The sequence below is a fragment of the Cordyceps militaris genome (genome assembly GCF_000225605.1).
Source record: "Cordyceps militaris CM01 unplaced genomic scaffold CCM_S00004, whole genome shotgun sequence".
NCBI lineage: Eukaryota > Fungi > Ascomycota > Sordariomycetes > Hypocreales > Cordycipitaceae > Cordyceps > Cordyceps militaris.
The window spans coordinates 68,307-87,303 of NW_006271972.1; the positions used below are offsets into that span (position 1 = coordinate 68,307).

Below are 18,997 nucleotides of genomic sequence, written 5' to 3' on the forward strand. Positions count from 1 at the left end.
GTGAAGAGAAAGAAGAAAGAAAAAAAAGAGAGAGCCGGAGAGTGAAAGGAGAAAAGGTAACGGTAAGTCGTCCTTCATTTTTTTTTTCTCCTCAAATAATGACTCCGGGTCAGGGGTGGAACCTCTCGGGGCGCAAAATGGGCCGCACCATCTCGGCCCCCTCCAGCACCAATGCAGCTAAAAAAGCACTGGCGAAAAAAAAAAAAAAGGACACGCGCTACACGATGGGCACTATTACTAGATGAGGAGAGAAGCAGCAGGCCGAGCGAGGAAACATTGAGCAGCGATCAGCGGCCAGGCGGCCAGCGAGGCGGGAGACGGGAGACGGGAGACGGGAAGCGGGAGACGGCCTGTCCGCTGGCGGGTGCGAAATCAATGCGATATCTCGTCGCCAATTGGCATGAATGCTGCCGTGCTCTGCTGCGCTCTGCTGTGCTCTGCTTTGCCCTGTCTTGCCTTTGCCGCGCCCGGCTGACTGGCCTGGCCGCCTGGCCGCCTGGCCGCCTCACTTGGCCTGCCTGTCATGGCCGAATGCCAAGTGGGAGTCGGTAAAGGCATACATTACATACATGCACGCATGGTCACGAAAACGGGCCGCTGTTTTGATTAGTTATGCTTCCATGCTACGGACTACTCACCAAGGTATGCTCATGGCCCTGCCTTTTCGTCCTTGGATGCTGGTTGCACTGCGAGCTGCTGATACCCGCGTACAGACAGCTGCCGGCCCGACCACTACAGCCTCTTGTCTCCCGCAGCCTCGCTGCTCGTCGCGTTGCGTGGTCCTGTCCGTCATTACTAGGCAGAGACATGCATCCTTCCGACCTCTCTGCCCTTCACCTCTCATGTGTGCTGCATTTCAAGGTTTGGGCGGCCCCTCCCCATCTTCCGTCTCAAACAAACCCGACTAGCTGGACCACGCTGGTCTGGCCAGGCACTGGGGCCGCCTGTTTGCGACATCGATAAGCCACATGCCCGGCCTGCAGATGCCTTATATTGCAATTAATAAAGAATCGAGCCATTCGCAGTGCGGCCGACAGCGTGGCTGATGGACCTGGTCCCGACCTCGTCAACTCTCCCACACAAGGCGGCCTTTCGTTGTGCCTCTCTGTGCTGGCCAACTTGCCATGTTGTCATGATTCTTTACACAAGACAATTCACACCAAGTGGACCGCCCAAGGACCAAGTATAGCCGGCCTGGATTGCTTGGGAAATAACCAACTTTCCGTGGCAAGCCATCATGCACGTCTCTGTCACTGCGTTGCTGACAATAATAGGCGAAAGCCACACCAAGGTCTGCCTTTATTAAACGACAACGCATAAGAACAAGCCGCCCGTTGAACCAGCCGCTAACTAGGTAGGCGGGGGCCCCTTGTCCGCCAGCCTGACACCCGCCAGTCGCCGATCGTTTCCGGCTCTTCGTTCCAAGCTCCATTCCTCCACAAACAAGTCGTCAACCTCTTCCGTCCGCTTTGACTTGGCCAAGTTGAGAAACTCTCGTGTTGCGTGTTGGCCTGTTTCCAGTCTTGACCACTGCCATGTACACAAAGTCCCCTAACTAGTCCTGGTTGAACAACCTTTCTGCTGCCATTGTCTCACAGAACAAGACTTCTCCCTGAACTCCGTTGATATGCACCTTCCTGTGAGCTGCATGCTGGTAATTTGCTTCACCTGCACTTGCAGGCCCGCCTGCATATGGGTCGGCATGGCCAGGAATGAGCCCTCAAAGAACAGTCCAGCTCCCGTTATCTGACAAGGGGTCGATGCCCCTCTCTATGCGGATTGTAACTAAAAACAACTGAATGGGACGCCTTGCAGCGAGAGGGTACAATTTCATGTGCCTAAATGTGTATGTTGCCAAGGTTGCGGCCAACGACCGTGCTGCTGGAGCCAAGCTGCAATTGGGCGTTGGCTGACTGCAAGCGGTATCTAGTGGCAAGCTTCGGGCAATCTCGAGGGTCAACTCTCCGAGTTGCCAGTTGCCAGTACGTCTGTCCCTGTTTTTGTGCAGTTTTACCTCGTCTATAACCAAGCTACATATAGCGGGTGGTGTCCTGGCTGCGCTTTGACGAGAACTCGGGCGCATAATCCAGTGCTCATGGACAGCATGTAATTGCCTCAGAAACCGGTCTAAGAGAATGGGTAAGCTACGCGAGAACCGTCTTGAATCTAGAGTCTGTTGCAGGTTACAGTGGTGAGCATAATATAGTTGGCCCTGGTCGGGCTGGCACTCTGTCAACTTTTCGATTAGCTCGGTGCAACTATTCCGGTCAGTTGGAGGGCGCAGGCTGCATTGAAATGCCGCAACAGACCTGCACGTCAGAACTGCGGAGAAGTGGTGCAGGAAATGAATTTCTCCCGCTCCTTGTTTTTCAACACGTTTTCTCAGACGAAGAGTATGGAGAAGCTGCACAACACGAACGGTCCACGCCCCGTCTAGCACGGCTTCCGGGCCAATGACACCATCGCAACACACTCTTGGTCTTATTATTACAGGCAACAAACCCTCACAAAAGACCCAGCTCACTGCATTTGGCCGAGGAAGCTCACCTGTGTTAGGCCCCCCTGGCGCTAGCGCACAGTGTGGGCTCAGTGCCTCACCACCACCACACATGGATGGCACCGACCACGCATCTGCGCTGCTTCGGTCCTTTGACATGAAGGCCAAGCTCCTCATGCGAGTTGTTGCGAGTGTGTGAAAGTCCCCAAGGTCGAGGTGAGGCGCAGCTGCCCCTTTACAGGTGCAGGCGCCAACTAACTTACCAAGGTCGTACAAGCTCATCGCCGGGACCAGAGCAATTTCGTAATGGATTCAAGACGCCTGCAACGTTATCCGTGACCGTGATCATGGTTTGATTATGGCGACCTTTTGGCTGCGACCGTCAAGTGCTTCGACCAGCCAGATGAATGAGCCCCCCGCCAGCGGATTGATTAGATGCGTGCTATTACGGTCCGACTCGCCAGGCTGCAACCGCACCAGACTGTGCGATTGGAACACCCTTGCTCCTTGCTTAGCAGAGTTTCGCTGCAAAGACGAAATCTCGGCATCTGCAAATCTCCCTATGTAGCTGCTCAGCAACCTACACAAGGGCGATGAACTCTCGTCTATGGAGGCTACATAGTTAACGGCTAAGCCAGTCGTGAGCAAGGTGAACCAGTCAGGTGATCGATCTACCATGCAAGAAGTGTCTGGCTTATAAACACCCAACCAATGAATGCAGACCGCGACTGGTAGCGTATCAAGGGCCGGCCCCCGGCCAATGACCGGATGAGTTGAAATGATTAGTTACCTGTAACAGCCAAAGAGTCGGGCCTGGAACAACTAGGCCGTGGCTTAGTTATATGGCGCGACGCATATGTAGATCATGGATTCAAACGTGCTATCACTGACATTATGGCCAAGGGGCAGAGGATCAGCGCTGGCGTACAAAAGGTCCAACGTCCGGTCACGAACCCGACAAACGGGGACGATGTCCAATGGATCGGACATCCTGGTCCCAGACATTGCAGGCTTACACAATAAAGTCCCCTAACTAGTAAAGAATGCCGCCCTGAGCCTTGACACAAGCCATGCCCAACAGCCGGTGCAAATGGGACCCTACTGCGGCTGCACAGTACCGATTTCCATTCCGAGGCTTGCTTACTAGTTAGTTAGGAACAACAAGAATAAGAAGACGTGCAATATGCTACAAATTACAGAGCGGCATAAGAGGACAAGTCATCCGGCACCTGGCTTCTTCAATTCTTCCCTGTCAGTGGCTTGACGCAGGGGCCCAGGGGCAGTCGAGTCCGAATGCAAGGGCGTGGCGTAATGACAACCAGGAACAGCGCATATTACCGGGGAAAAAGGCCCCAAAAAAGAAGATTGAAAAGCATGGACGACCAATGTTTGATTATGGCTTTCGCCAATCTCGGGCCGAGCAACTGTTCCAGTTGGCAGTCCTGATAACCGCTGTTGAATTTCATGTGCCCCGTGGGGGGAGGCAAAATGCCGAGACAGGTTGCCCCTTTCTCTCTGGTATACAAACGTCAAAATATTAAAAACAGAACTTCTGCAAAGTGATGCGCTTATTAGCGAACGGCGTAATGTCAAAGCGGGCCTCGTTGCCGGCGAGATGGCGATGATGTGCGCGCGTGGGCGCTGCACAGGATCGAGATGTCCTAATTTTGCCTCATTTGAATCAAATATTGGAGTTGGTTTGCTTTCTCAAAGCCCGATCGGCTACGTATGGGGTCTATTAAAGAAAAAGGAGGGCAGTAATAGAGGCTTACAAGGCCACGACTATTCTGGGCGTTATGCCGAGATATGCCGCCGTCGAGCTTAAGTTCATGTTCAATTGACGATTCTAAAAGTAGTATTCCCGTTCGCAGCTGAATTATCAACTACAAGAAAATTTATTATTATGGAAGATAACTAGTGGCGAAGAGATTCAGAGGTGGCCACTGACAGCCCTCGTGTGTTTCACGCGGGCCAATGCGTATAAACGCTAACAAACAGACCGCCAAGCCCAACTAGCTTCGATACAGCACAGGAATATTCGCAGCTTCGAAAAGCAGTTCGCTTGCAAATTGGTATTTCAAGAAAAATGTAGAGAAAATTGAAGCTCTTGTGCAGCGTTTGCTCACAACATCGCAGCCTGGTGGGGGCGCTGCCGCCAAACAGGAAAGGTGCACGTGACCCAGTCGCATCACCAACACTGGCGCTTCTCTGCCCAGCCATCCCGCTTGCGCGATCTGAAGAGGCTGGCAATTTGCATTGCGACCCGGAAGCAACATACATCTGCCGCGTCATCTACCCTGTCTTGCCTTCACATGAGCTTCTGGAAGTTTTTTAAAAATTCTTCTCCAAGCACCAAGGAATCGCCCACGATGCCTCCTGGTAGGTTTTTTTCTTCTTCCTGCTGGCGATCAGGTGGCGCAACACACGCGTTTGAATGTGCCAATCGGGCGTGAAAAGCGCGTTTTATCGGGGTTTGCGACGATGCGTGAAGTTTTCTGACATTTTTTGGCCCGAAATTGCAGCGATTAGTGATGATGAGAGCTCCGACGTCGATGCTCACCTGCCGGTCGCAAGCTGGCGCGACGACGACGACGGCGATGCCCGCCCAGCGCGACGCGCCGCGTCTGCAGCCAAGACTGAGTCGGTCGATATAGACGATGAGGAAGATGAGGACGAGGAAGTAGCAAAGCCGGCCGCTGCCGAGAACGGCGACGAAGAAGACGAGGATGACGAGGATGGTGAAGAAGATGTGTAGGTTACGCAGCCGATGGGAGGGAGGTTTGCAGGGCGACACTGACGCGCAGACTGCAGGTTCATCGTCGAAGCGATAAAAAAGCACATGATTGACGAAGACGTACGTGCCAGCGACGAACGATTCCGGATCTTGGCGCGAGCTGTGTACTAATTGCATTATGCAGGGGTCGCTGAAGTTCCACGTCAAGTGGGAGGGCTACGACAAGAAGGCAGACATGACGTGGGAGCCCGAAGACAATCTCGAGTACGAATGCCCCCGACGCGACATGACGAAATGGGTAGACTGACCAAGCGACGCAGGGAATCGGCCAATGAGGTGCTCGAAGAATACTTCAAAAAGATTGGCGGCCGTGACAGCATCTTTCAGCAGACGGCCACCGCCGTGTCGGGCAAGAAGCGCGGACGCAAAGCTTCCGCCGCGGCGGGTGGCGCCACGGCCGACCCGACGCCGACCAAGCGATCACGCAAGAGCAACGGGACGCACCCTGCGGCCGGGGCGCCACCGGCAACGGCTAAGCCGTGGAGCGCGCCGGCCGGCTCGTGGGAGGACGAGATTGAGTCGATTGACGCGTGCCACGACGAGGGGTCGGGGAACCTGATGGTGTATCTGGTATGGAAGAATGGCAAGAAGACAAAGCACACGACAACGGTGATTTATGCCAAGTGCCCGCAAAAGGTGAGTGAGATATTGGTGGTGGTGGTGATGGTGATGGTGATGGTGATGGCTAACGGTTCAATTGCAGATGCTCCAATTCTATGAGCGGCACATTAAGGTTGTCAAGCCCGACGAGGAGTCCTGATTCAGATGCACGGATGAGCGAGTTGGATGTAACAGAGAGAAGGAAAATGAGGATTGTTGCTTTAATTTTTTACGCAGATGTTGATTTTGGCATCTACTTTTTTTTTCCCTTGGTTATCATTTGGTCTTAGTTTGCCGGCGTTTCCCTGCCTTGGCTGTATGCCCTTCTCAGTCACCGGGCAAGGGAGAGGCGATGTTGTACTGTAGTTAAGCTGGCAAGGAGAAACGAAAATCTTTGTATGACTGTGTATAGCTGCTTGGTTCTTGCAGCGGCGTTTAGTGGTGGCAAATGTTTCCCTTTCCCTTTTTGTCTCAGAAGGCAGATGCACAAAAAGAAGAAAAACTCGGAATCTGATGCAGAACTTGCCAAAAAAGGACAAGAAAGACGAATTGTTTGCCGTGCACAAGAGTACAAGATGCAGTAATTTGTATATATTGCGTTCAAGTTTGGGAACACAACCTTGAACTGTTTCACGTTCCTGGCTAGGTAGGTGCCCAAACTATTGGTACCTAGGCCCCGCAACGGGCCGGTGGGGGGCTGGCGCCGGTGGGAGGCTGGGCTGGGGCTACAGGGGGGGGGGAGGGTTGCACCGTCCAACAGCCTGCAACGGTGTAACGGGCAACAAGAACCAGCCTCCTCGTATTGATTTTTTTTTTTGCTGCTTGTGTCGCGCAAACAGAAAACAGGGTGGCGGGGAAGTCGAGGTATATCAAGGCTGGCCGCGCACGTACAAAGCACGCCCAGACTTTTTCACATTCCATCTCACTTTTTTTCATTACCACCTTTTTCAAAAAAACGTGGCAATATTCGAACATTCTATTGCTTTGCTCCCCAACACAAGCAATACTCTTTTCTTTCGGCCGCACGTCTTCGGCCAACCCCCTTCATCGACATTTCTTCGGAACAAGGCAAACCGCAGCCTCCCAAGAAAACCTTTCGACAAGATGGTGCAACGAAACTACGTCATCGCCATCATCATCATCGTCCTCTTCGCCGTCCTCGCTGGAGTATCATTTGGCATCTGGAAGATGATCCACATGGTGCGACAGGGCTGGAGCGCCACGTCTGGCACCGGCTCCAGCTCCAGCTCCAGCTCGAGTAGAGAAATCGTCGACTAGTCCCGCGCCGTTCCTCGATCGCCGACCGCCGCCGCCTCGTACCTCTTGCCGCGCAAAACGACCAACAACACAAGAGGGCGCTCTTGTGTGATGGGAGCCCCCTTCTCTTGTGTGCCGGCAACGAGGATAAGCATTATACATCACCATCCCTGGTTTTGCTTCGCGGCGGGGCGCTTACCAAAAAAAAATACAAGTTCTCCTCCTTCCGAAGAGCGGGTGTGATTGCCGCTCAGACGGGAGCGGAGGGCTTGGGAGAGGCAGGCTCCCAGCCCGGAGTGAGGCCAGGGGTGCGGCAAATTGGGGCAGGGCGTGAAAATCATCGACATGGATTTCCTGTACCCCCCTCGGCAACCCCCCCTCTGCTGCGGGAGGTAATGATGCGGGGGGCTTGTGATGGGACCTCGTGTGTGGCAGAGGGGGGAAACGGGTGTTCACCGGAACACAAACTTTCATCATCGTCTTCTGTCGTTTGGGCGGCGTTGGCGGCGCTTGATCCTCCCGTTTGGGGCTGCGAGAGCGGAAGTGATGCCCGCGCTCGAGTGTGCTCCCGCGGGGAGGTTGGGCGTCGGGCAGAGCAAAACGGCAGGGACGCGATTAAGCGGTTTAGGGGTCTGGTGCTGTCGACGGGCATGGGTCGCGGGGTCCGTCGAAACCCACCCTGGTGAGTTCAGAGCGTTGCGCTTTTGAACGGGCATATGATATCGTCTTGGACGACGTTTTATGTAGTCTTGAGCCTCGCTCTCCCCCTCCCTCCCCCTCCCTCTCCCTCCCCCCCCCCTTCCCCGTGTGGCGGCTCGTTTTTGTTTTTTCGTCTTTTGTCTTTTGTCTTTTGTCTTTGGTCCTTTTTTTGATTTTTTTGATTTTGGGTCTCTTTTTTGGGTTGTCTTTCTTTGCTTTTTGGGGGCCGGCTTTTTGATTTTTGGGGGCGGCTTTTTGCTTTTTTTGGGGAATATTTTTATTGCATTGGGCGGTGTTTGGAGTTCTGGCGTTCTGGCGTTTTTGATTTCTTGATTTTTGGGTTTATATTATTATTTGATTTTGGGTCTGCTTTTTGGGAAATATTATTATTGCATTGGGTCGGTGTTCTGGAGTTCTGGCGTTCTTGGCGTTCTGGCGTTTCTGGCGTTTCTGGCGTTTCTGGCGTTTTTGGCGTTTTGGCGTTTGTTCGGGTTTTTGTTGTGCGGGTTTTTGTTTCGAGGACTTTTCAACCATTTTTTTCTTCTTCAAAAAACCATCATCAGCACCATAGATACAGTGGAGGAGGGCCATAGACGTGTGGCTCTGTAGAGAAGGGATTAATATCAAGCAGAAAAAAAAACATGGTCTCCCCATTTTGTGAAATGTACAAATTAGTATTCATCCAGTTGAGCGAGTAATTCATCGCGATGACGACTTACACGCCACCACTGTCTCGGTCCAAAAGTGTCCAGCTAGCCTCACACGTGGCCATGCACAGCCTTATGAACCGGTTCGTATATTCATTTCAAGTACCTTTTGTTTATTCTACTACACCATGCAATGCTGACTTCTCTTCCAACACGCGATAGAGCAAACCCCATATACCCTTGCCACACACTCTCTGTCCATGCTGATGCTGGTATCGAGATGATTCGATTCATGCTGATTCTTTGAAACGCAAATCCTGTTGCGGCACAGATTCCTGTCAAATCTAGACAATTTGCCTCATACAACTGCCCGGCCTCTATCCCGGAGTCGTCTCCCAAAACGCCAAAAAACAAAGCAGAAAGATGAAAAACTACTACATGTTCATCTTGCTCACCAGCTCATCAGTCCTTTAGAGCGGTCAAATCCAGCACGCAGCTGACTCTCAGGCTTGACCAGCTTGCCCTTGAGGATCGTGTAGCGCACGATATTCTCGCAGTCCTCGGGGCGGACCCTTGCGAGCCACATGCACTGCGCGGCGCCCATCTCCGCCGTCGGCCCACCGTTCTCATGCGCGCCATCAGCACGCGCAGCCACTTGATCATGGCCAAAGGCGTTGGCGCGGCGGTAAATCATGACATTGGCCGAGTACTTGTGGCCGCCGACGTGGTCGATGAAGTAGATGCCGACGCCGCCGGGCCGCTCGTCGTGCAGGTCGCGCGCGAGGCCGAGCGGGCGCAGGTGGCGCTCAAACTCCTTGCGCAGCAGCGGCGCGCTCTGCCCGCAACGCGCGTCGCGCGTCTTTTGGCTGCACAGCAGGATGACGGCGTTGTGCGGGCAGTTGCTGGTGACGAGGTCCGGGAGCCCCCCGGGGGACGCGACGGAGGTGGGCAGGGTGAAGGACGCCATGGGGGAGGTGTTGGTCGGGGCCTTGTCGACGATGTCGGTGATGAGCTGCGATACATTGGCGGGCTGGACGTTGCGGACTAGGGTAAAGGCGGGGAGAAGCAGGACGGTCGTGGGCTCCGAGTAGTCGGTGGTGTCGTTGGGGGTGGGCATGTTGGAGGCGGAAAGCTTCATTTTCTAGCGACGAGTTAGCAGGGTGTTGAGTTCGGGACATGTACAGAGAGATGGCAAGAGCGCATGCAATCAACAATGCGAAAGAGAAAAAAAAAACGTACTCCGTTGGTCGGCTTATGCGGCGCATGCTCAATCGCCTCCATGACGCTGCCCTTTTCGTCGGCGCTGTCGCGGACCCAGTCGGTCTTGCCCGTGGCGACAATGGCGTGCGTCGCCCACTCCTTGACCTGGCCATACAAATAGTCTTCCGTCTCGATTTTAAAGTTGCGCGGGTACTTGACGCTGCACCCGTCGCAGTCGTGCAGACACTCGTCGCCGTCGACGGCGGGGTCGGTCTTGGGAAAGAGCTCGAGGATCGGGGTGGGACCCTCGGCGCCGCCCTTGCCCAGGACCGAGGACATGATGGACTTTAATGAGACCGCCATTTTCTGCTTGACGGGCATGCGAGGCGTAGCTGCGGCCGGTGCCATCGTGAAAGAGAGAGAAAAAAAAGGTGGGTGCGTGGGCGGGTAAATATAGGTAGGCGTTGCTCTCGTTTTCCGAACTTCCGCACCAACAAATGGACCACCAACACACAAAGGTACAACCCCTCCGTCTCAAGTCCCCAGATTTGATACCGAGTAGCTCTGGCCTCTTTTGGGGCTTGGATTATGAATCGTTGGGGGGGCTTCGCTCGACGTGGGTCAAGTGGGCTGCCAGTAAAGAGATGGCAGCGGACACGCAGCAAATGTTCCTGGCACCCGTGGATTTGTTGGTGATAGGAGGGGGCCGCAAAAAGATTTATCAGATCAAACTGGTGCCAGCCTATCAGATGGCCGGTGGTGGGTTGTTCGCCGGTGGGATGGCCACAGGTTTTATCGGCTAATGAACCCGGGAAAGCCGCTAGGGGTTCAGGGATGGATGAGGTCAGCGGGGATTGAATGATGAAGGCGGAGTTGGGGGGTGATAAAGGACAAAGGATGCGGTAGGAAAAGGATAAGCCGAATGTTGAAAAGATGAAAAGAGCACCGAGGTGCGGTAGGGCTGCTGGTTATATACTCTAACGTCAATTTGGCCGCGATACAAAGATTGAATAGGTAGGTAGGCACGAAAGGAGCCAGACACTTCGGACCCCGAACTTTTCAACGTCGGGTCCCCCCACCGCTTTCCTGCGGCTTGGCTACGTAATTCCTCTCATTTCTTCATCTGCTCCCACTGACACGCGCGACGAGCCGCAACGCAGATGGCTAACTCCGAGCCCACCAGCCGAGCTGCTCTCTCTTCCTTCGTGTCGTTCCTTGTCCACATTCTTCAGGAAGCGCCTTGGTGGGGGAGGGGCGCAGAGCGTTGGGCCTTGAGGTTGGCAGCCCATCTCGGCCCTCCGCGTTTTGCTCCGCTCTGCGGGCGCAGGCAGGGGTAGGGAGGCACGCAACGACCCCGTTATCCAACCATTCTGCGCAGCGTATTACCAACCTCTGCGGCATTGCGTCACTGTATTACGACGGCCTTGATAGGACGGTGCTACGACAAATCTCCACTGGTGGTTTTTGTCCACCAAGGTTATCGCGGATGCGTGGCGGATAACATGTGGCTTCATATCACATCACAGGCCTATCAACCTCTGAGTGACTAGGTGTGCTGATAGAACAAGGCCAAAGTGATATTTGTTAAACAAGGTAGCCGCACTAGATTGTTCGGCATGCTAAAAAATACACATAAACGCTATCAAATCATTCAGGACAACCACCAACAAAAACAAGCCAAATTTCAAAACGCCGTACGCGGTTGCAAGAAAAAGTCAACGGTAACTACATAATTCGAGGCAAAAGGCCACCTCCAAACATTGCCACACGCGTGAATATCCCTCCTCCCTCAAATGTCCTTCTTTCTCGCCTCATCATAGCCCTCGTCATCGCTGTCCTCGTCCTGCTCCTCGCCGCCCGTCTCCATCCGAAGCTTGTCCGATTTGCGCCGGCGGTCCTTCATGGCCTGCCGGATCTTGCGGGTCGCCTCGTTAAATCCCCCGGCCGAGTCGAGCGTCGTGAAGCCACTGATGGGGAACGCGCTCTGGCCCAGGCCGCCGCCTGCGCTGCTCGACCGCGAGCGGCTGCGCGACCGCGACGGAGGCCGTGTCGAGAAGATGCCCACGTGGCCAATGTTGCTAAAAGAGTCGTTGCGTGGCAGCGTACGCGAGGATACGCCGTCCGCCGGCGGGTCCACAAAGACGTCGATGCTGGCCTCGCTGTCGCGGCGCCGGCCCTCGCCCCCGGGCGTCGGTGGGGCCGCGGCGTCGTTCTTGGCGTCCGGCACCAGCCGCGTCTTTTCAAAATCGGAAAACATCTCGGGGCCCAGCTCGTTAATCACCTCGGTGACCTGCGTGCTGAGTTTGACACGCTGCTCGCGCATGCGGTGAATATTGTACCCGGACGAGGGGAACACGCACAGCACGAGCGGTCGGAGCGACTTGAAAATGTCCATGCCCACCTCGCCAAAGCGCAGCGCCGCAAAGGTGATGCCGATAATGGTGGGCCACACCATGAGGTAGACGAGCCACAGCGGGAGCGCCGCCGGGACAAGGCCCCAGAAGCGGTCGTACCAGACGCGGGTAACGATGATGATGGAGTAGATGTGGTAGACGGTGGGCGCGAGACCGAGCGCGACGAGAATCTTCCAGGTGGCCATGACGTCGCGCCCGCGAATCTTGACGGTGGAGCCGGCAAGGGCCGTCTTGGCCTTTTCGCGGCTGATGATTTTCGTGGCGACGAACACGGGCGAGAAGAGGATGAGACCGGGAAGGGAGCAGAAGAACAGCAGGATGAGCTTGGCGGAGCGGTAGAGCAGCACGGCGAGGACGACGAGAATGTTAAGCTTGGCGTACTGGAGCTGGTGGTCCTTGAGGTTGAGGTAGCGCAGGCGGGCATTATACTCCTTTACGCTCTTGGAGAGGGCTGTGATGCGCTCGTCGTCCTTGTAGCGCTCGTAGCCCTTGGACAGGCGGCGGTTAAGCTCGACGACGAGGGGCAGCGGCAGCTTCTTGCCGGTGGGGTTGTAGAGGCGACGGGCAGCCTGAATCATCATGAGGGTGTCGTAGTCGGGCGCCGAGACGGTGACGGCGCTGAGCGCCTGGTGCACCGTGTCGAGCAGCTGGCCAATGGCCTCGCGACGCTGATTGTTTTGGTACATGTGAACGAGGTGCGGGGGAATCTCAAAGGGTGTGCCAAACTCGACGACGGCGCGGGAGCGAAACTTGTGCGCGTGGAAATAGTTCATGCCGACGGGGACGATGCGCAGCCCGCAGGTGGGGGACTCGGCGAGGGCGCCGAGGGCCATGATGGCGACGCCGGCCTTGAGCGGCAGCAGTTCGGTGCGGTCGTGGGAGCCACCCTCGGGGAAGATGCCGACGCAGCCGCCGTTGCGGAGACGATCAAAGACGGCCTCGTAGACGCTCGTCTGGTCCGTGTGCGGCGCGAGCTTGTACTTGGTGCCGCGGAAGCCGGGCGCCGGCCCGCGCAGGCTCTTGTTGGTGAAGTGCCCGTCGTCATCGACGTCGTCGCGGCCGGTGAGCTGCTGCAGCGCCACCCGGCTCTTGAACGGCCGCTTGAGGCGAATCTCCTCGGGGCCGAGAATGGCGTCAATGTTCATGCTCTCGCCGCTGACGCCCTGCGTCGAGGGGAGAAACAGCATGCCCTGGACCTCGCCCTCTCCGGCGCCGAAGTGGGTGCCGACGCCGCGGATCAGCGCCGGGTCGCCGAGGGGGTCCGGCATGTATATGGTGCCAGCGCCGGGCTTGGCGGCGTCCTGGGCGCGGCCGACGGGTACGGAGGAGACTTGCCGCGAGGCCCAGCCGATGAAGCCGTGGACCGACTTTTGCGCAATGAGGAGCGAGACGCGGCGGCCGGCCTCCTTGCGGAGGGTGCGCTGGAGGATGAGACCGTCGACAAACTGTGGCGGGGGGGAGGTGTTAGCAATGGGCAGGTTTGAGGAAGAGGCAAAGGGGTTTTCTGTTTTTTCGTACTTGATTCGCGTGAGGGGCAGCGACAAACAGGATGGGCCCCGACTGTGGCACCTTCCAGGAGCCGCGGGAGACGACCTCGCGGAAGAAGAGGTCGGCGACGTTGCCCATGACGTGCAGTAGAATATCATATTTCCAGTTGACCATGGGGTACAGCTCCTTCTTGTGCTCCTTCTTGTGCTTGGCGGCCGCGACTGACGAGGCAGTGCCCGCGGGTCGCTGCTCTGCCGTGGCCTGTGAAGCCATCGTTGTGTGTTGTGTGTAGGAATTTGAAATTTTTGGAGTCGGGCGAGCGGGCGGCGGCGCGGGGGCAAGGGAGGCTTGTCGAGGTGAGGCTCTGAGCTGCAGGTACGGACGAATAGCTTGCGGGCAGCCAGCTGCTCCTCTGTGTTTTGTTTTCGGCACTGGTGGTCGTGGGGTATCACAGACTCGGAGCCATGAATCGCGAGTACTATCAAGAGTAGATTCGCAGTAAGCTCCGGCCAGAGCGGGGAAGAGAAGCGCGCAGTGGTTATAACTCTGATCTCGAGGGCGCACACAGAGGAACCAGTCAAGATTGGGTGAGGAGAAAAAAGTGGTTGGGCCACCTGCAGCTCTAGCTTCAGCCACTGCCAGCCAGGAAGCCAAAAGAAAAAAAAGAGGGATCACAGCGCTGTAGAGCCTATGACAGGCGACCATCAGCCCCAGGTGGCGTCCGATGATGCGCTAGAGAAGAAGGTGTTTGGGGAAGCTGGTGGCATGTTTTTGGTGGTTGTTTTAGAGGTTAGTACAAATTAGTTAGCGCTCCCAGTCGTGGGTTCGGGGCGTTGCAGGTAGGCAGGCATCTTGGGAATAGCGTCATTTACTGTGACATTCAGCAAACGGCGCTGAGTAGCACATCTGGAAATAAACGCCGCTGCACACCATGAGACTTTTCAATCACCAGCATGTGACGCCATCATCCCATTGACTGCCCATGCATGCATGCAGCCTTTCTCCCCGTACTCTCCGGCCTCACCTCAGCCACACCTCCACCACCACCAACCACTCAAACTTTGTCCCATTAGGTAGTAGTTATCCCACCACTGCCCGCAACAGAATTGGTTCTACTTCTGCAAGGCGCAGGAATTTCAGGCCGGGAAGCCCATTCCTGCCCCCCGCATATGCACGGAAGACGGGCCTCACCTCGGCACGCTCAAAGCGGTCCTCACGTCCGATACGAGGCTGTCTGCCTTGCCTTGTCCCCCCACGCCGAGGGGAAAGGCAGGTCCAATTACATGGATATTGTCAAGTTCCTCAAAATATACTTGACTTGGTCGACAATCTATTAAGAACACAGTGTATGAACAGCACCAATAACAATGGGATGTCTACAAGGGGTAGAGATGCCCAGCCAATAGTCTCAACTACGTACATTTGCAGAGCGATGTGAACACGAGAACTTACCTACGTAGTCACCAATATCATCTCCCTGTACTCCACAAGCAGAAATCCTTTCCCGGCCGAAATGGGAAAATTTTCGTCCCAAGTTCCGAGCTGGCAAGGCAAACTTTTGGCTTGTGACAACGGTCCAGCCCGCTGCCGCCGCCCCCCCGGTGGGTTCGGGCGCCCCGAACCGCTTACTCTCGGCGCGCAAGTTCTATCGTATTTTTCGACGACCGGCCTGTTGCGCAAGTCCCGAAATCCCCGAGGCAGAGGCACTTATCGCAGGAGGGTATGGACAGTCTCGTTGCAAAAAGAAAAAAAGTTTTTTAAAGCAATTGCTAACTTACTCGGTAAGCTGCAGCCTCTCCGGCGCTCTCCTAGCGCCGGCGGCCGCACCCGTCGCGGTAGACGACAGTAGGCCTGTTGGATGGATTTTAATCAGAATTATTTGTAAAATTTAGGTTTGGTTTTAAGGTCCCCGCAGGCGCCGTTTGCCTTTTTCAGGGATTTCCACCGGCGTTAAATAGAAATCAATAAATAAATCGGTAAGCTACAGCCATGGTCATGTAGTTCGTGGACGTCCTGCTTAGATATCGAGCACCACAAGAGACTGGGACATATTCTAGTCCATCGTCAGTGGGTTGCAGGTTGCAGAATCTCGTACAGCCCATGCTTTCTATTCACTCGTCATTCGTCAAGTACCTAAACGAGCACGCTCGTGCGCCAAGCAAGAAACGCCTGACTCAATGGCCAACCGCATTGTTAGCCATCTCCAAGTTGAGAATACATTCTCTAACTTTATACACCAACTCAATCACGCCATCAATCACGCTTTATCCAAGCCTCCGCTACCGCTTCCCCCTCCTCCTGCTCTTCTTCTCCGGCACGCTCGCACTCCCGCCCGCCAGTTCCCCATCCTCCAGCTGCCCCTGCTGCTCCATTTCCTTGAGCTTCTCCTGCCCTGAGATGAACATGCTCAGATCCCGATTCATCTCCTTCATCTCCTCCACTTCCAGGCGCAGCGCCGCGAGCTGCCGCTTCGTCTCCTCCCCGTCCACGCCCAGGTGCTCGATGCGCCGCATGAGGCCCTCGTTGACTTTCTTCTCTTCCTGCAGGGACCGGCTCAGGTTGCGGGCCAGCGTCTCGCTCTTGGCTGCCTTGGTCCGCTCCCGCTCCAGATCCCGTTCGAGGTGCGGTATTGTCTCCATGCGCAGCGTCTGAAACTGGCCATCCAGGGAGTTAAACTGCTCCGTCGCCACAGTGGCCTGCCGCGCTGTCGACTCAGCCGTCGCCGAGGCTTTCGAAGCTTTGCTGGCGGCTTTTCTCAGCATCTCTTCGTAGTATGACCGCTGCGACTCCAGCTGGCTGGTGAGGAGGTGCGTGTATTCAAAGCTCATGTTGTCCAGCTTGGCGCGCGGCACCACATCCTCGTCGGCCGCAGGCGGATGGCTCCCGCTGCGCCCGGGCAGCTCGACGACCTTGCCATCGCCTTTGTCGCGAATCAGCCGGTGCACCCACGCGTCTCCCGCGTAGTCCCAAACGTATTGCGTCTCTAGTTCAAGCGCAAAGCTGTGCGCCGTCTCCTTCCAGTGGTCTTTGGCGTGACCGCCCTTGTACCTCCCGCAACCAATGTACCCGCATAGCAGGCAGATCCAGAGGTCATCGGTAGAGTCGCACACGCTGCACAGGTTCGACACGTCTGAGCCAAACGGTCGGCCAAAGGGACGTGCTTCATCACCGTCGGCGACGTCGGCGTTCGTGAAGCGGCAGACGGGGCAGCCGCCACCTTTCCAGTTCCGTAGACACGTGCAGTGGAATACATGGGAGCATGGGATCGTCATGAGTCCGCTTGTCTCATCCATTCGCTCCAAGCACACGGGGCACGTCGGTAATTCCACTAAACTCGGTGTTGGTGGAGGAAACGGTTTGGGTGTATTGAAGGCTGCTGTTGATGATGACGCCAACGTTTCGTGAATTCTACCATGTGCTGGTGTCTCAAAAGTGATGCTCTTTACAAATACGACGTGACAAACCTGCGGCTGTAGACATGTCAATGGAGGATTTTCTTCCTGCAGCTATGCTAGGAGTCAGCACATACCTCTATCGTATTAAACGCCGTCCCGTCAAAGATCCTTTTCCACTCTTTAGCCACCTTGCTGTGCCTGAACTTGAGTAACACTAGGTACCGATTCATTTTGGACGTCATGACCATGCGGCAGTGGCTAATATCCTCCCGCCACTTCTCACCTAGAAATCCCCACAGATCGCCCGGCGACATGTACGCCGGCACCGCGGGTATGCAAAGCGTCGAACAGTCCTCCTCTTCCTCGCCCGCCGCCGCCGTGACTGACCGTTCCGCCTCGGGTAGTTGCGGCCCGGCCCTCTCCTTCTCGTCACGATAGAAGTGTACCACGCCCCATCCAATATTTGTATGATGGGTTTCGAGCCGGACGCACGTCGCCTTGGTGGCGGTGCCCGGTCCAGAGAAGCTAGGCCCTAGGGACGGCGCGGCTGCGGCGCCGGGCCTACTCGTTTCAGCTACGGCCATAGCCATGGCCTCGGTTGGATCGATCGTCTCGATGCTCACAAGGCCAAAACGCCAGTCCCAGGGCCTGGTTAAGGATGCCCCGTTGTGTGAGGTTTCTTTGTCGTTAGTTCGTGGTGGATGCGCTGGCAGGTCGTCAAACACGCTCGTCTGCGCCGTCGGAAGCCAGATGTCGGTGCCAGCAGTGGCGTGTGTCGAAGTCGGGTCGACGGTTGGATATAGCTCAAACTTAAGATGGTAGAAATACGAAGGCATGACCAATACAGAGGTGCCGCTGTACTCCCAGGAAGGTTTGGCCGCTCCAGATGGCTTGTTGGCGTCGCTCGTCGCGGGGCGATTTCTGGTGGTTACGTCACCTTGGGAGCAAAGTGCGCTGTATACAGAGTCGCTCGGCTGGTCGGTATACTAGATACATTACTAGCTGCCTCGGATCCAGTACTGCGTAGCCAGCATCAACGAGCCTTTGTTAAAATAGTTGATGTTTTAGTCAAGTTGAGTTGAAGCTTCAGCCCCGCCACGGCAGAGAAGAAGGTCGCCCCCACTATAGTACCAACCACCTCCGTAGGTACTACACAGCGACAGGCAGCCAAGACTTCTCCGCGCTACCAAGTAATTACAAAGTGTGTCATATGGTCAAATGTCACAGAAGGAACACATTCCACGGTAGTATCGTGTTTAAGAGTGCAAATAACTCGAGATTGGTGCAGCGCTTTTTTTCGCGCCTTACACAAGTGGAATAGCTAAAAGAACATGAAGTGGTCAAGGCTGTGCCCGCCGCTTATCATACTGCCCCAACGCCGCATTTCGGATAATTAAAATGAACAAAGACGAACGAGTTCGCTCCTTAGTTGCCACCACGGAGACGGAGAACCAGGTGAAGTGTGCTCTCCTTCTGAATGTTGTAGTCGCTCAAAGTGCGACCATCTTCCAGCTGCTTACCAGCAAAGATCAAACGCTGCTGGTCAGGAGGGATGCCTTCCTTATCCTGGATCTTAGATTTAACGTTGTCAATCGTGTCAGAGGACTCGACTTCCAGAGTGATCGTCTTTCCAGTGAGGGTCTTGACGAAAATCTGCATACCACCACGCAGACGCAGAACCAAGTGCAGAGTAGATTCCTTCTGAATATTATAGTCGCTTAGGGTGCGACCGTCTTCCAGCTGCTTACCAGCAAAGATAAGACGTTGCTGGTCAGGGGGAATGCCCTCCTTGTCTTGGATTTTCGACTTGACATTGTCAATAGTGTCCGACGACTCAACTTCCAGAGTGATGGTCTTTCCGGTGAGTGTCTTAACGAAGATCTGCATACCGCCACGAAGGCGGAGGACAAGGTGGAGAGTGGACTCCTTCTGGATGTTGTAATCCGAAAGGGTACGGCCGTCTTCAAGCTGCTTGCCAGCGAAAATGAGGCGCTGCTGGTCGGGAG

The 18,997-nt window shown here is 55.4% G+C and overlaps 5 protein-coding genes across 5 annotated transcripts; 2 read left to right on the forward strand and 3 right to left on the reverse strand.

The window, feature by feature from the left end:
- Positions 1-4,931: 4,931 nt before the first annotated feature.
- On the forward strand, positions 4,932-6,051 carry CCM_05059 (chromo domain-containing protein; the record flags this gene model as incomplete). Its single annotated transcript, XM_006670205.1, has 5 exons — positions 4,932-5,248; positions 5,309-5,351; positions 5,416-5,495; positions 5,552-5,927; positions 5,995-6,051. 5 exons carry the CDS (start codon positions 4,932-4,934, stop codon positions 6,049-6,051), a joined length of 873 nt encoding a protein of 290 aa, XP_006670268.1.
- Positions 6,052-6,995: 944 nt separating this feature from the next.
- CCM_05060 (uncharacterized protein) lies at positions 6,996-7,169 on the forward strand (the record flags this gene model as incomplete). The annotated part of the gene is made up of 1 exon (XM_006670206.1): positions 6,996-7,169. One exon carries the CDS (start codon positions 6,996-6,998, stop codon positions 7,167-7,169), a length of 174 nt encoding a protein of 57 aa, XP_006670269.1.
- Positions 7,170-8,945: 1,776 nt separating this feature from the next.
- On the reverse strand, positions 8,946-10,102 carry CCM_05061 (sucrase/ferredoxin-like family protein, putative; the record flags this gene model as incomplete). The annotated part of the gene is made up of 2 exons (XM_006670207.1): positions 8,946-9,635; positions 9,734-10,102. The coding sequence occupies 2 exons, from the start codon at positions 10,100-10,102 to the stop codon at positions 8,946-8,948; spliced, it is 1,059 nt and encodes a 352-aa protein (XP_006670270.1).
- A 1,381-nt stretch (positions 10,103-11,483) lies between these two features.
- Positions 11,484-14,529, reverse strand: CCM_05062 (glycerol-3-phosphate O-acyltransferase; the record flags this gene model as incomplete). The annotated part of the gene is made up of 4 exons (XM_006670208.1): positions 11,484-13,553; positions 13,627-13,857; positions 13,980-14,074; positions 14,469-14,529. The coding sequence occupies 4 exons, from the start codon at positions 14,527-14,529 to the stop codon at positions 11,484-11,486; spliced, it is 2,457 nt and encodes an 818-aa protein (XP_006670271.1).
- A 1,346-nt stretch (positions 14,530-15,875) lies between these two features.
- On the reverse strand, positions 15,876-18,878 carry CCM_05063 (RING and UBP finger domain protein; the record flags this gene model as incomplete). Its single annotated transcript, XM_006670209.1, has 5 exons — positions 15,876-16,813; positions 16,905-17,004; positions 17,061-17,066; positions 17,126-17,977; positions 18,444-18,878. 5 exons carry the CDS (start codon positions 18,876-18,878, stop codon positions 15,876-15,878), a joined length of 2,331 nt encoding a protein of 776 aa, XP_006670272.1.
- Between the last annotated feature and the right edge of the window lie 119 nt (positions 18,879-18,997).